Source organism: Lepisosteus oculatus, chromosome 6 (genome assembly GCF_040954835.1).
Source record: "Lepisosteus oculatus isolate fLepOcu1 chromosome 6, fLepOcu1.hap2, whole genome shotgun sequence".
Classification (NCBI taxonomy): Eukaryota; Metazoa; Chordata; class Actinopteri; order Semionotiformes; family Lepisosteidae; genus Lepisosteus; species Lepisosteus oculatus.
Window position 1 is genome coordinate 49643922 of NC_090701.1, and position 15797 is coordinate 49659718.

The 15797-nt window shown below is 36.3% G+C and overlaps 1 protein-coding gene across 4 annotated transcripts; it reads left to right on the plus strand.

The window, feature by feature from the left end:
* The first annotated feature begins 2875 nt into the window (after window positions 1-2875).
* Window positions 2876-14575, plus strand: sdcbp (syndecan binding protein (syntenin)). 4 transcript variants are annotated; one of them, XM_015353689.2, is made up of 10 exons: window positions 2876-3300; window positions 6288-6358; window positions 6470-6545; window positions 6862-6946; window positions 8256-8365; window positions 9284-9445; window positions 11410-11585; window positions 11687-11858; window positions 13291-13382; window positions 13674-14575. In XM_015353689.2, exons 3-10 carry the CDS (start codon window positions 6495-6497, stop codon window positions 13726-13728), a joined length of 903 nt encoding a protein of 300 aa, XP_015209175.2. In that variant the 5' UTR covers window positions 2876-3300; window positions 6288-6358; window positions 6470-6494; the 3' UTR covers window positions 13729-14575. The 4 variants fall into 4 exon arrangements, with proteins under 4 accessions (XP_015209175.2, XP_015209174.2, XP_015209177.2 ...); XM_015353688.2 differs by lacking the exon at window positions 6288-6358 and having other exon boundaries at window positions 2878-3300; XM_015353691.2 differs by lacking the exon at window positions 6288-6358 and having other exon boundaries at window positions 2884-3300; window positions 8256-8353.
* The last annotated feature ends 1222 nt before the right edge of the window (window positions 14576-15797 follow it).

Genomic DNA, 15797 nt, shown 5'->3' on the forward strand with positions numbered 1-15797 from the left:
TCTGAATCCACACAAGCCCTTTTAACTGCTGATATTCATTTTGCTTCTCTCTGACATTTTCTCTCTTCATTTGCATTCCAATCAATGTCTTCAAAAGATGGTGTATCTCACAATCATGTACAAATCAAAACCGCTTTAACCAGCTTCCACGCAATTCATTTTAATGGCCTGGAAATTCCGGTTCAAAGGTTTGTACTGCTAAGTATTGTAATGAAGTGCAGATTACCAAAGATAACATTTAGCCCTGGGATTGGGACATATAAAAAGACCAATTAAGTTTAGTATTAAGTTCAGTAATAAAAACTGATCCAAACTACTAAGGCCATGGCATATTTCTAAAGGATCGGTGTGGGTGTTGAGAGAGATCTGCTTTGTTTGGACTGCCTTGATTCCAGCATTGTTATCACCAGGATGCAGATCCCTTTCCTTTGCTCTCTTCAACTCCCCACACCCTCCCCCTGTCCTTTCGTCCTGCAGCTCCTGCAGTTCAGTGACACAGCAAGCTCCTCCTGGAGCCCCTTACTTCAAGGAGAACTGCAATGCAATTTGTAGATGTCGGGGTTGACAAGAATCAGCACTGAGGAGTGCATTTCAAACCACAATGAAAGTAAAATGTGCACATTCTACTTGTAACAGGTCAAGCCTCCAATGCCCATCACGACATACAGTAGATGACATTTTTCAGGCATGCGCAGCGCTATATTCTGTGATTCAAAACGAGGCAACAAAAAAAGCCGGTGATGTGTTGCAGCCCTATTACATTGTAAACAAACAAGTTTATGTTTGTTTACAAACTCTTTTAATCCGATATAATTATTGCCCTCGACTGCGAGACAGTTTTGCACATAAATGGAACTTACTTGTAATCTCTGCATGCAGATCGTGCTGGATTTCTGTGGTGAAATATCTATTGCGCAACCTGTACTCAGCTCATACGTCGCATCGCATTAGCCATTGCAGTGACTAGCGAGTAGGAAGCACATCGTGTCAGAATTCATGTGGACTCTTGCTCTCGCCCGTGGCGACTTACAGGACTTTCACAAAGTTCACGATTGTGTGCTTAATTCGAAATTTGTAACATTTTTCTATATGGTGAATGAATATAGTTTGTTACCGAGATTTAATAACCGGTCTGCGAAATTAGGAGTACAGTGTCCCTTTCAGTCCCAAAGTCTACCTTGAGACCTAGAGAAGATAAAATAAGGTACTGCCATATTAATAATTAGAACCACGGAGAATTTGAAAATGACCTAAAACCCTAAAGGCTGTTTCAAGAACATCCACAAGTCTTATTTCCATAGCTTTTTTTTCTCTCTCTCATTATTTATCCATTTTTTTTGATACAGCACCACCAAACAAGATCTCAAGCAAGTAGCAAGCTTTGGCCTGGCCTGTACAATATGGCAGTGTCCTGGTGCCACGGGGGAAAAACTAAAAATATTTCAAAACTCATGTACAGTAGGACTTTTTATCTCCTGCCATAATCTGGCAGGGCATTGCCATAGTTATTAGGATGGGAAACCAGATTGCTGCTTTGTAATGCAGAAGTGGCAGCCCTCTGGACTAAAATTTCCAGTTAAAAGCTGTAGTATGGTGACAGGGGGCATTGCGCGGTAGGATAAATTCTGCTCAGGGTTTGTACAGTCAGCTACTTCCTCCCTTAATTCAATTGGAGCTTCCCCTTTTAACTGATATGATGTGCTGTATATCCACCACACAGCCTCCAGGCAATTAACCAATACTTCTGCCTACCATCCTCTCCAACAGGATCCTACCACTGACTACGCAGAAAAACTTTGCAGACGACCACACAGTGCACCATCTAACCTATAGAATGTGCAGTGGTGGATGAAATTAGTTTTTTTTTTCTATACAGTATGTTAAGTGCTTTGGGACCTTTGGAAAGTGCTATAAAAAATTAGTATTACTAAATCACAGATATAAGTTTTGTACTGTGCATGGTTTATTTCCAATTGTTGTAAAAAGGGAGTTAGAAGTGGAAACACTCCACTCAAAGCACTTTACAGGTAATAGGGACTCCCCTCCTCCACCACCAATGATGTGACAGCAGCCATAGTGCGCCAGAACACTCACCACACATCAGCCATCAGCATGGAGGAGAGCAGAGTAATGAAGCCAATTCTTAGAGGGGGATTATTAGAAGGCCATGATTGGTAAGGGCCAATGGAGTACACCCCTACTCTTTTAATGACCACAGAGAGTCAGGACCTCTGACATCTCAGCCGAAGGACGGCGCCTGTTTACAGTATAGTATCCCCATCACTATACTGGGGCATTAGGACCCACATAGACCGCAGGGTGAGCGCACCCTGCTGGCCCCACTAACACCTCTTCCAGCAGCAACCTTAGTTTTTCCCAGGAGGTCTCTCATCCAGGTACTGACCAGGCTCACACCTGCTTAGCTTTAGTGGGTTACCAGTTGTGTGTTGCAGGGTGATATCGCTGCTTATTTAAAAAAACAGACCTCATATAAAAACTAAGGCTGCGTTTTACGTTACTGACTTCAGTATAACTAAAATCAAAGGCATTTTTTATTGAGTATTCGTTACGTTCAGAGCCAAAAATACCTTCAGCACTACTAAGGTGCATGTGCGTCTATTTAGTACATGTGACTTTTAGTCATTGTTCATAGGTGAAGTACGGCCAAGAAACGCGTCATTATTTTTTTATCACATTAAGTAAAACTGTAGGCATATTTAGAGGAATATCGTTTTTTGTAATATCGTTACTTGGATTGTTTTGTTTTTTCACAAGTATCTGTTCAGGGAAAACACTTGTATAATTCTAAGGCTATTATGCCAATGCTCTGGACTGGCTAAAGTGTTTTTGCCGCATTTGTATACACATCTACTTCATCAACATTTTATTTTTCGTTGAACGAACTTAATACATCTGAAAGATCATACTGCGGTTTTTGTATGGCAGGTACAAATAATATTAAAGATTTAGCATAACGGAAGAAGAGGGTTACGGTATCAAGATAAACGCCTAGGGTCTGAAAAATGATCCACTGAACATATTCGTCACGTTGATTAACCGAGCGCACATCATGGGGTAAAGTGTCATTGCTGATACCGGGAAGCTGATCCACTAAGCCGGGGCTCTGCAAGGTCGCAGGATTCTGCGCATCGGCTGTGAGGACCCCCTTTAGTAAATGTGCATGTAGTCCTTCCAGTGTGACCGGAAAGCGAGGCTGATATCACTGGTGTTGTATGTTCTAAGGGGTACCAGGAGGCAGATAAAATTTTAACATACAGTACGAGTCGCATCCACAATTAGGTGAGTGCACAATGTTAATTTTTTTTTTTTACAAATTGGGCCACTAGATAGAATTGCAGCGGTTAAAAAAAAAAACACTTTAATTTTTTGCCCATGAATGAACTTCGGCCAAATGAGTACCGGTGTCCGTGGGTTTAGAGCACTGCATATGTACAGTAAAAGCACAGAAGAACAGAATAATGGAAAAGAAAAATGATCCCGTATGTAATATATAGCTATATAGATGTGACGCGCTGTAAACTGGATAACCAAAGTGTTCGGAAAATTACAAATACTGTAAATCCGTTCATTCGCTCATACAAATTATACAGTTGACGTCCTCTCACCAAAATAAACTAGAATATTTCCTGTGTTTACGTTTTGTCGATATTTAAATTAAACTATAAATCAATACTTCATTCATATGGTAATATTGCCTATCCAGAGACAGTACACACGTATGTAGTATTTAGGTTCTTGGTGATGTTACGACTTTTCCCCCCAATAAACATCTGCTGCCACGTACTGTGAGGTTAAAGGCCTTAATAACGTACCTCCAGTGTGCTACATATTTATCTTTTGAAACACTATACTATAGTTACAGTAATTAGTAACCTGTATTTATACTTACATTCGTAAATTGTGTTTATTTTTTTTTCAATTAACATGATAATAAATTAACAGCTAAAATGAATTTCGTTCAGGGATATTGCTCTCGAAAATGCGGTCAGTGTAAGTTTGGAATAAACGCTTAAAATAGAGTGCCCAGTAAAAATATACTATGGCTAACACACAGAGGGTTTGTTTATAACCCTTATCTTGATATATTTTTAACTTGTTGATAATATTGTTTAGATTTCTCCTTAGGACATCAATATCACTTGGGTAAATTAAACACTAGGAAGAGCAGTATTAGTGCTCGTGTTACCTGAAATAACATGTGGTCACTTAAGCACTCATTTATACCCTTATAAATGTGAATATTGGTTACTAATGAGAACACTAGATTACATTAATTCATTTACAGTACATTAATTTAAACACCAAAAGTATAGAGAAAACAAATTGTGCCATTAGCTGAAATGGAATCTTTCTCTAGTCAGTGCCTTGTTGTTAATTTCATTTTACATGTAGGAGTTTCGCTAAGTTTGTATCCTAGGCTGTTAGGTTTTGGAACTTGGTTTGGGATCAAGGACCTGGCCTAAGATGAAAAAATAACTTAAGTCATATGACAGACAACAGCATCGTAAGTGTTACATTTTATGTAAAAATGTATTTTCATGTTCTTGGTGTAGATGTGCAGTTTGAGATTTTGCATTTGTCCCTTTGAGCAAAGGAAAATTCCTGTGGACAACTTTGGAGTCCTTTCTCATGCAAAACAACCTATTAACATACAGGACACTGAAGGGACATGGCTTAAATGTAGGGAAATGAGATGTTTTCTTAAATACGCTAATGCACCTAATTGTATGGAGGATTATTTATTTACTGTATTGAGTACTAAGAAAATGAGAGAGAACCTTTTTTTACTTCTGAGTGTGATATGACATACTGTATGGGTCTATGCACGTAATTGAATGCAGAGGGTTAAATGCAGTATTTTGGGCTCTGGAACCTTTTGAGTGTGTCTTGTTTTTTTTATTTAATAAATGTCTTTGTCATTATTAAAATAGCTTTTGACAAACCTATTTTGCAAGCACAGTATTGAGCTAACATATAGCATCATGAAGCCATAAAATTCTTTCTTATTATCAATTCTTATTCCAACCTGATAACAAGAATACGTTATGTCAACAAACAAAAGCTAGAGTTGGAAGCTCAGAGCTCATAGATAGTACAGTACCTTAACTCAGATTAAATGTTTTAGGAATGAGGATGTTTCACCTACTGTACAAATCTATGCTTTCTACTTAACAGTTACAACTTGATAATTTGAGTTTTTTTGTAATATATATTTTTGCTGTATCTATATTTTAAAATTACTGTGTCCCTTTGTTTGATTTCATGTGTTAGTAATATAATCTTAGTGAGAAACTCACTGTTCTTTCTGTTAGTATTAACAATGATAACCAATCTAATGAACTGCACATCAGTACACTGGGATCAATCCATCTCCAAATGTCCACACTTGAGATCCATACCATACCTTAGTAGGTCGGTTTTAATTTAATTTAAGTAATTACTTGATACAGTTTTTTAAGCTTCAAGATAATTGTATGAGCGGCACCCTGTATTGTAAATAGCCATACAGTACTGCAAAATAGCATTTTAATAGTTGAGTAAATAGTGTTGGTTTGTATTACTGTGTACTCTAACTACAACACTTTACAACTTGACTAGTGATTTAATAATAAGGAGTTAAGTTATAACTTCTAATTCACCTATTTAGTCAAAACAATGGCAAAGTTTTCACCTTTACTTCAGAGAGGTGAACGCCACAGATATTCATTGTAAGAATGAACTCTGTAAGAGGTTTCCACTAACTTATTATTTATGTCAACTACACAGTGTAGGAACAAATGATGAAATTAATCCACGAACATTTTAACATTTTGGGCACTGAAGATTGTGAGAGATAACATTTTAAATGCTATCTCTTGCAATGCAAAAGTATTTTACCACTGGTGTAAGATACAGTTTGATAAAAATTCCACATTAAAAGCAGTTCTGTACATTAATCTGTTCTAGGTGTAATAAGTCCACCGTTGTGTGGTTGGTGGCCTATGTAGTATATCATTACTGGATTGTACTTTATCTATGGTGTACTGTAAGATACAGTTTGATCAAATTCCACATTTAAAGCAGTACTGTACATTAATCTGGGCAACGTGTAATACAGTAGGTCCAACATTGTGTGGTTAGCATTACTGGATTGTACTTTATCTATGGTGTACATTAACATTTTATTCTGTGTTCATGTCTTCAGTGAATTAAGGACAATTTAAAAACCCTGTGCAGATTGTTTTCTTTCAGCATTAAGTTATACAGTAGTTTGTGTTTCCTGGCAGATTGGAATTGCATATTGTAATTGCTGTTTTACCTTCTCCATTGGGTGCCATTGGGAATGTGAAAGAAATGTGTAAGAAATTCTCACTATACTAGAAGTAAAAAGTGCAATTTTTAAATACTGTATGTTTTTAAATGAACTGAAAATAATACTGACCTTATCTCTTCTAAATCTGTTTTGAAGGCAATTAATTAGAAACAAGTGAACAATGTCTCTGTACCCATCATTGGAAGACATGAAGGTTGATAAATTCATGCAGGTGAGTTTTTGTGAATTGCCTTAAAATACAGTAGATGGTCATGCTGTGTTTTATGCAGTATGTGTAAATGAACTTAGATGACGTGATGATGAGTTGTATACACTAATGCCATACACATAGGGACACATTGCCTTGAACAGAAGGACAAAAACTCAATTGATCTTGAAAAATCATTATCATGAAGGCAGTGCCTCACAATATTTTTGAGTTTTAAACCGGAGGTGTCAGAAAACCTATAACATTCATGTAGAATACTTCAGTATCTCACTTTATCAAGATATTTTTTGTCATGGTCTTTTTTTATTGCCTTTTCTAGGCTCAAAGTTCATTTGGAGCCAGATCATCACTGCCTCCAGCATTGCCAGAAACATCTGATTTGAATTCGACTGATGTGGACAATGGTAAGACATGGCGTGGTCTGTGCATATAAGCAAATAGTGTTACACATACAGTATTGTATGTATTTTTACTGTGGGGCATGGTGATTATACAGGCTTAGCAAAATGTTTGTTCTCAGGATTCAAATTATAGAAACATTTATTTATGCTGGAGATTAGCCCAGCCTTCTTATATAGTTTGGATTTATGTTCAAGTAAGGCCAGCAGCCATATCACCCTGCAACTCACAACTGGCAACCCACTGAAGCTCAGCAGGTGTGAGCCTGGTCAGTACTTGGATGGGAGACCTCCTGGGAATAACTAAGGTTGCTGCTGGAAGAGGTGTTAGTGGGGCCAGCAGGGGGCACTCACCCTGCGGTCTATGTGGGTCCTAATGCCCCATTATAGTGATGGGGATACTATACTGTAAACAGGCGCTGTCTTTTGGCTGAGATGTAAAACCATTAAAAATCCCAGGGTGTTTCTCGAAAAGAGTAGGGGTGTAATCCTGGTGTCCTGGCCAAATTTCCCATTGCCCCTTACCAATCATGGCCTCCAAATCATCCCCATCTATGAATTGGCTTCATTACTTTGTTCTCCCCACTAATAGTGTGTGGTGAGCGTTCTGGCACACTATGACTGCCGTCGCATCATCCAGGTGGGGCTGCACATTGGTGGTGGAGGGGAGTCCCCATTACCTGTAAAGCACTTTGAGTGGAGTGTCCAGAAAAGTGCTATATAAGTGTAAGCAATTATTATTAAGTCCATGTTTTTGCTTGCTATGTCAGTATTTTACTGTGTATTAAGATTTAGATCACCAGTTAAAACAGTTGTAATTACCTTATCATTGTAATATAAATTATTTGTTCATAATAAAAAGATACATTTTTCCTAGAACATGAATCACATGAAGGGAATTGTGGAAGGTTACACATTCTCAAACCTTTTTACTCACCATGCTGTTACATCTGCCAAAAGATAAAGAAAAATTTAATGAAGGTCACAGAAAACTTTGATGTTTAGCTAAATGTTGCATTTTTTGTAGCTTTGCTCATGTGTTATACATTTTAGGTTGTTTTTTCCCCAGCTGGAGTAGTGTAAAAAGTTGACTGTTTGGAATGCCTGGGAAAACAGATGTCCGCCCACATTTGAGGGATAAAATAATTCTTTTGTGTCTTTTGTGTGAATTACTCCCTAATGTGCTTGAGAGTTATGCTGTGAAAGTTCCAAATGATTTATAGTGCATCTTTATAGGTATTGTGAAAAGTCTGTATTGATGTTGCAATACATGTCCCATTGAGATACTTTAATATCATTATTTATTTTGCTCCAGGGCTTTATCCAAAGTTATATCCAGAACTCTCAGAATTCATGGGCCTTAATCTCAGCGATGATGCCCTGTGCCAGAACCTTTCAGTGGTTCCCTCTGAAGTAAGTTCTGCGGTATGTGTCTGCTTTCGAATTTGTTGTGTTACTTTGTGCTGTACTTTACTGTGCATTGATAAAGATCCATATGAAATGAAATCATTCACATCACAAATTACAAATTAGAAGTTAATCCTTAACAGGCTTCCATTGTGTAGGGGGAAGCTTCAGCGGTCAGATAAAGGTGTACTGTGAAAAATTGCATTTGCACTTGGAACTTGTAATAGGTTGACATTTTAATTGAATCCAGACCTACTGTAAATATATTAACATCTGCCAACAGGGAACCTAACTGATTACATGTGTTAAGTATAGAAAGAATCAAATAAGCTGTTGAACTATCAAGCAACGCTCAGTGTTTACAGTGCATGAGGCATATTGTTTGGTTTTAATGATTCAGCCAGGCATTCTTTCCTATAAGTATCCAGCTGTTCATGAGCTTGCCAGGATTTCACTTGAGGAATGATATTTAGATATTAAAAATCCCTTTGAGCAGAGATGCACAACATCAAAACGAATGTGATTTACGAGTTTAGAAATTGGAATAATTTGAAGTTACTGGTTCATCATGCACAACGAACTGCTGTTCTAGTAAAAGGGCTGTATGTTTTAAGCGGCACAGTAGAAAAACTTTCATAAAATTCTTGTTATCATTCACCTAGAGTGACACAACAAAGGTTGCGTATATTTCCAATATAGTACCTCATAAAATGACATTTGAATTGAAATCATTATTCTGTCAACAAGCTGTCTCATTGGTGAAAATACATTTTAGAAGCTTTAGAAGCTATGTAACATTGCAATGGAACCAGGATTTATTGTATATCTCATCAAAGTGTTTACACATGACCTGAAATATGTTGTAATGACATTTAATGAATGTATATATGATTTATTGTTTTTGTTCTAATGAAGCTTCTTCTTTTTCCCCTGAAGCAAATAGCAGCCAGACCATCTGCAGTGAATTACATGACTGCACCGATTACAGGAAGTAATATTGGAATACGCAGAGCCGAAATCAAACAGGGAATCCGGGAAGTGATCTTATGTAAAGATGCAGAGGGAAAAATAGGGTTACGTCTGAAATCTGTGGATAATGTAGGTAAAACATATAAAAAGGTCATATTTAATTAAATACCTACTTAACCTACTTTGCACCTGTTTTATTTAAAGTGTAGTTACTTCCTCCTATAATGTTTTTTTACAAATGAATACTGACTCTTATGGTCAGAATTATTTTATAGATATTAAGTGTTTTTTCTAGTAAAATGTTTCAGAAGTATTTTATAATAATGATAATACTTTGTCTGATTTCTCAGAATCTACTCTGGAATCATGGTTTCTCGGTCATCTATTAGATGCTATCAGTCAGCCATTAGTCCAACAATTGATCCATCATATATTATAAATATGCATCAAAAAGCCCATTAAGATATACAAATAATATATCTGAAAATAAATGCAAGTGCTGTAAAGGAACTTGTACAGTACAATTAAAAATGATGACTACAATAACTATTAATAGTTTGTTAATTATTTTTACTTAAACTACTTTTTAATGTATGTTTAGATGTATATCAATGGATCAATTCACTCCTTTGTTTAGGTGGAAAATAACCTTTACCATGGTATGGTTTAATCTCATGAAAAATAGGTAATATAGGATCTCTGTTTAGCCAAATGTACATGACCTGATATGTGCTGTATAGTGGACAGCATCTACAGTATCACTTTGGAGTACAGGGTGTATGTTCTGTTTCCCATCGCTTTGATTAATGTTTCTGAAACAGTAATAATGATGCTATGGATTGTTATAACTACATCAGTAATAAATAATAAATTATCTTAGTGAAAGGAAATTTAAGTTAATATATACAGTATGAAACTTTGGGTTATTTCCAGTTTTCGTAATTTAATCTTCACAAAAAAGATAAGTTTCCAAACACACAGGTAATGTAGCTGAAAGATATTTAGGAACCAGAGTGGAAGCTCTGTTATGAAAGAGTCTGAATGCTTACCACAAAGCCCTGCCACAATTCCAATAAGAGCCATATCACAAAATAATCCACCAATTTCTGCTGTATGCAGTGTTTACAAACGTTCTTCAGCTGTATGATGGATTAATTTGATTTAAACTTGTTTAATGCTAAAATTGGCAAAATGTAGGATTACGAAGCATAACAAAAGCTATCTCATTATGTTTTGTAAAATGATTACAAACTGCTAGGTTTACAATGTGTTAAAAGGGGAGCACTAGTCCCAGTTTCTCAGATGTTATTTAATCTCAGTAACAAAATAAATTAATTGACACTATCGCAAACTGAATTAAGTACAAAATCATGAAAACCGTGGAAGTTCTGTATGGTCACCATGATGTTGCAAACTGTTGGACTCACCATGGGAGAGGGGCGAGGGTTTGTGAGAATTGTGATGGCAAGAGGCCCTTCCTGCTCACTAGTCACTGGACTGACTAATATAAGGCTAATATATGAGTGAATAAGTACAGGCTGTACAGCAGACATTTTCCTGCAGAGATAACAAGTAGCTTTTGTTCAGCAAAACCGCCTTGAAGTCAAGCAACATTTCTACTAGATTAAAAGAGATGTATTCACAAGCCTGCTTCTTTACAATGTAATAGGGCCACTTCATGTCACCAGATGTTTTGTTGCCTCATTCTGAATCACACACAATGACGGCAATATGGTGCTACACATACCTGGAAATTTGAGCTATTTTATGATGTAAACTGGAGGTTTTACATGTTACTGTGTACATTTTACTTTCACTTTGGTTTGAAATGCACTCATCAATGCCGATTCTTATTAAGCTTGAAATTTAAAAACAGAGTTACAGTTCCCCTTTAAAATCCATCGGTGAAACCCTGTTCTTTTCTTATTAAGTTTTATTAAAAGGCAATGCTATAGAACAGTAGTAAGCAACAAATTCTTCAAATGTATTAAAATAACTCAGAGCTTACATACAGTACATGCATGTTAACTTGATGAATTTGACCTGTCATTGGCCCCGGGAGGTTATAAAGCAGGCTGTTCAATGTTGTGCAGGGTGTGTTTGTTCAGCTGGTACAAGCAAACACTCCGGCTGCCCTGGGTGGCTTGCGATTTGGGGACCAAGTGCTTCAGATCAATGGAGAGAACTGTGCTGGCTGGAACACGGACAAAGCTCACAAAGCGCTCAAGAATGCTGCTGCTGAAAGGATAGTGTTCATTGTCCGGGATAGGTAATGTTCCCATTTTTAAATTATTCATGTGCAAAAAACAATTACTCTGCTGAAATATTGATACATGTGCCTCACTCTGCTTCCATTTATCTCCCTGACAGACCATTTGAGCGAACCATCACTATGCATAAGGACAGTAATGGACAAGTTGGCTTTGTTTTCAAGAAGGGAAAGATAACCTTCATTGTAAAGGACAGCTCTGCAGCTCGAAATGGGCTTCTCACTGAGCACCACGTTTGTGAGGTGAATGGCCAGAATGTCATTGGATTAAAGGTAATTAGAATAGTAAATTTTTCAGCTTGGTTGAAAAAATAGATGTGTAATACAAACTTGTTTGGAGGATTACATTCAGATATAATAGACAATCCCTTGGTATATGTGTTTTGTAATTTAGAAATGCAAGGTTGTGTTACCCTTTTATATCCACCAATCTGGAATATTCCTCAATGGTTCAGACTGACCTGACACACCACTGTGTCCTCAGCACCAGCCTGGGGAAGATTAAGACCTTAGCATCCTCTAAAAGTCAAAGAGTAGGTGCTAGAACTCAATTGTGATGCAGGCATCCACTCAGACCATAGGCTAGAGATTAATTGCTCTTTTTTAAAGGCACTTTTACAGTTAGGTTTTTAAAAATGTGGAACACCTCGACACACTTGTTGACTTCTGGGTGCTCCTCTGCTGTATAGTGGAGCACAGAGGAAAGGAAGCTTAAGGTATAGTAAGCTGCTGCTTAAGTCCCCTTTCTCATTTTCTAAGGTTGTTTAGAATAATCCTTTAGTTAAAACAGAGAAGAAAACAAATATTCACAGCTTCTATCATTAGCCTGCACATTGAACTATGCATTTCAATGAATGGTAAAGTATAACATACCATTTCAGTTGAAAATAATCTTAAAACAGTGAATATTTAAGTATTCACTGAAAGTGTGTTTTATAAGGAAGGTTAAAGCCCACAGGTCGACTTGAGCTGATCTGATTCAACTCATCTTTGTTCTGTGAGCAAATTATCTGAAAAATATTTTCCTCATCCCACAAAAGTGACTTCATCCAACCCCTGTCATCCCTAATTGTACTGTACTCACCGCCTCACACACGACGTGGATTTCCAGCCAAGGGAGAAGAGCTTTACTGTGTCAAAAACAGCACACATTTCAGAGCTCCATATAAATGATATCAAGTTGGGCCAGGACCCAGTGAAGCCAGGGGAGAGAATGCAAAGGCATCTTTTTAGCTCTGGTCAGAAAACCCAATATGATCCGTTGGATCAGACCAAGCAGATGTGCTTCTGAATCTGGAGGATGAGTCATCAGGTGAGAACAGGGAATGTTCCTTTTTAAGAAAAATGAGAAAAGAGCAAGACACCTGTTTTCAGAAGTTAAAAACTAAAAAAAAGATGCTGACTGTGCCCACTGAACATTGTGTACAGGTGACTTGGAACAGGTTTCATCTGATATTGAGTTTGAGCAGTCATATACACTCTGTGAAGAACATTTAGTGAGTCATTTTGATGATTAGGATTTTGGGAAGGAGAATTTACATCATCCTACTCTAGGAAATAGCTTTACTTGTTTCATTTAAAACTAACAATAAATTGACCTCCATAGTCTTTGTTTTGCCAAATCAGACCAGTGCTGGGGACAGGTTTGAGAGATATTTTTGGAATTACAAATGTGCTATTAAGTCTTTATTTTAACTTTCAATAGGATTCTCAGATCTCGGATGTACTGAATTCAGCTGGAAGTGTAATAACAATAACTGTTATGCCATCGTTCATCTTTGAGCATATGACAAAGAAGTAAGTATTCTTGAATACTAAAACCATATGCCTAAAACCATCCCAAATATTCATTAATTTCTGAATACTTTAGTTTAAGAGTCAACTATAAAATGAGTTCTAAATATTTTTATTTCCAGGGGTAACCTGGAAGATATAAAGTGTTACATTATTATTATTATTATTATTATTATTATTATTATAATCATTATATCGTGTGTAGTAGTAAATTAGTAATAAATGTACCTTGTTAGCTTTTACATTACATAAAGTATGTTAAATGCATTATTTTTGTGTGTTTTTTTATAACAGGATGTCATCCAACATTGTGAAGAGCCTAATGGATCATGCTATTCCAGAGGTCTAAGGCTTGGCACGGGACGCAGAAATGATTAAGAAAATATGTGTTTCCAACTGGCCTCCTCTGCTGCTTTCTACTTAGATACAGCTCACAAATCACTGCTGTATACTGTATAAGCCATGGTGGTACTCAGGACAAGAAAGTACCATTTAGCAGCCTCTACATAAAGCAGTTGTTCTGCATTCACACATACAGTACATGTCTCACACTACTGAGGTAAAACAAAAGTTCAGATCATTTGGCCTGTTTACAGAATTCTGTCTCAGACTTTTGTTCTGTATTTATACAGAAACTTGTCTGCATGAAGCAATGGATGTTGTGTTTTATTGCAAGACTTCACAGAAGTTATTTTGTTCATGTATTGTTAAGCTTTAATTTTAGATGTCTGTTTTACAGAGCTCGTAATTATGGGCTTCAATGTTAATTTATTTTCAGAAAAAATATTATTCACTGCTGTGTAGAACTAATGTGGGGTTTGTTGCTTTTCCTTTAAGGTATTTTACCTGTGTGTGGGGGGCACTATATATTTTTAAGTTGTACTCTACATTTTAGTTTTGTTGCATTAAAAAGAAACAAATGTCCATGTTAAATTAATTATTGGAGAATATTTTTTTGAATGGAGGTACAGTACTGTATAAACTTTTCACATTTATAATAGTATCAAGCTGTGGTGTTTTTTAAATAATTCTGGTCTTGAAAGATCATTTATCTGTTCTCTTCAAACACAGTACTGTAGCAAATAATGTTTTATACATGTGTACAGTATCTTTCAATTACAGCAGGCACAGTAAATAAATAATTCTGTAACTGCCAAGGATAGTTTTGTTGACAAGGAATATACAGTATCCCAGTCCTGTGTTTCTCTTGCGTTTTATGTTTTAAAGACCCTTAAATATTGAAAAAACATTGGTTACAAATAGGGGAAAAAACAGCAATATCTTTTTTTTCTATGTGAACTATTTTATTTGGAATAACAGGGCATAATCATAAGGAACCAAATGTTGTCCCATTTGTACGTAATGGTAGCATTAAAAGATTGGGACTTAAATACTCTTCATATAAACGTTTACATTCATGAGGTAATTCAAGCAGAAGTTCAAAACTGTGCTAATCAAATACTGTTTCCCCAGAGAGACAGCTGTATCCAGTATATTTCCCAGGTTTGTACACATCATTGCTTTATATTGCTCCCTGAAGCCAAAAGGCAGATTACTAACAGTTAAAACAATCTGCATAGAATTAAAAGAATAATTGTGCATTTTGCTTCACTTAAGACAACAGCATGGTCATACTAAAAAAAAAACATCTGTATATTTTTAAAATGTAATACCTGAACCAAATGTTTAAGAGGTGGTCCACCGAAAGTATCTACCTACCTGTACAAATGCAAAAAATAATATCTAAAATACACTGGTAGCTTCTTATACAGTAAAATACATATAGGTTGAATGTCAGTAGTATACCACACGGGATACTCATAACCACTGTAGTGTGTGAAAGAAGCACATTTCCTTAAAATGATAGGATTGTCGGAGAAAGACTTGGACACGCTCATAAAATCTCAACCACCCCACAGATTCTGTTTTGAAAGCAGAAATGACTAAGGTTTTATCTTATTCTCCAATGCAACATACATTTAAACAATGCATGCAGTATGCAGTGTGCAGATTACACAACATCACTGTAATGTTTTTTGTATTCTCATGGATAACCACTGTATACGGGTAATTGAAATTGACTGCAACTTGAATTGAGATGTCTGCATGCTGTATAAAACAGTAGACAAAATTCAAATGAATGCAAAATGTATTCAAGTTAGGATTAAGAGTGGCAAAGAGAAAGTCATCTTTGTATATCTTTCTATATAGTATACTTGTACTATATAATACATTTTATGGACTGTTTGGTTTTGTCTCAAAAGGACTTAACTGATTCATCACAAACCATGAAAAATGTATTCATGATTACATTGTGTACCGTATAAGTTTTCATGCAGTTATATAAATTTGATGTCTTCATCATTTCATGAAGCAGTAAGCAAGACTATTCATTGTAGTTTAAGGAAACTTAACATT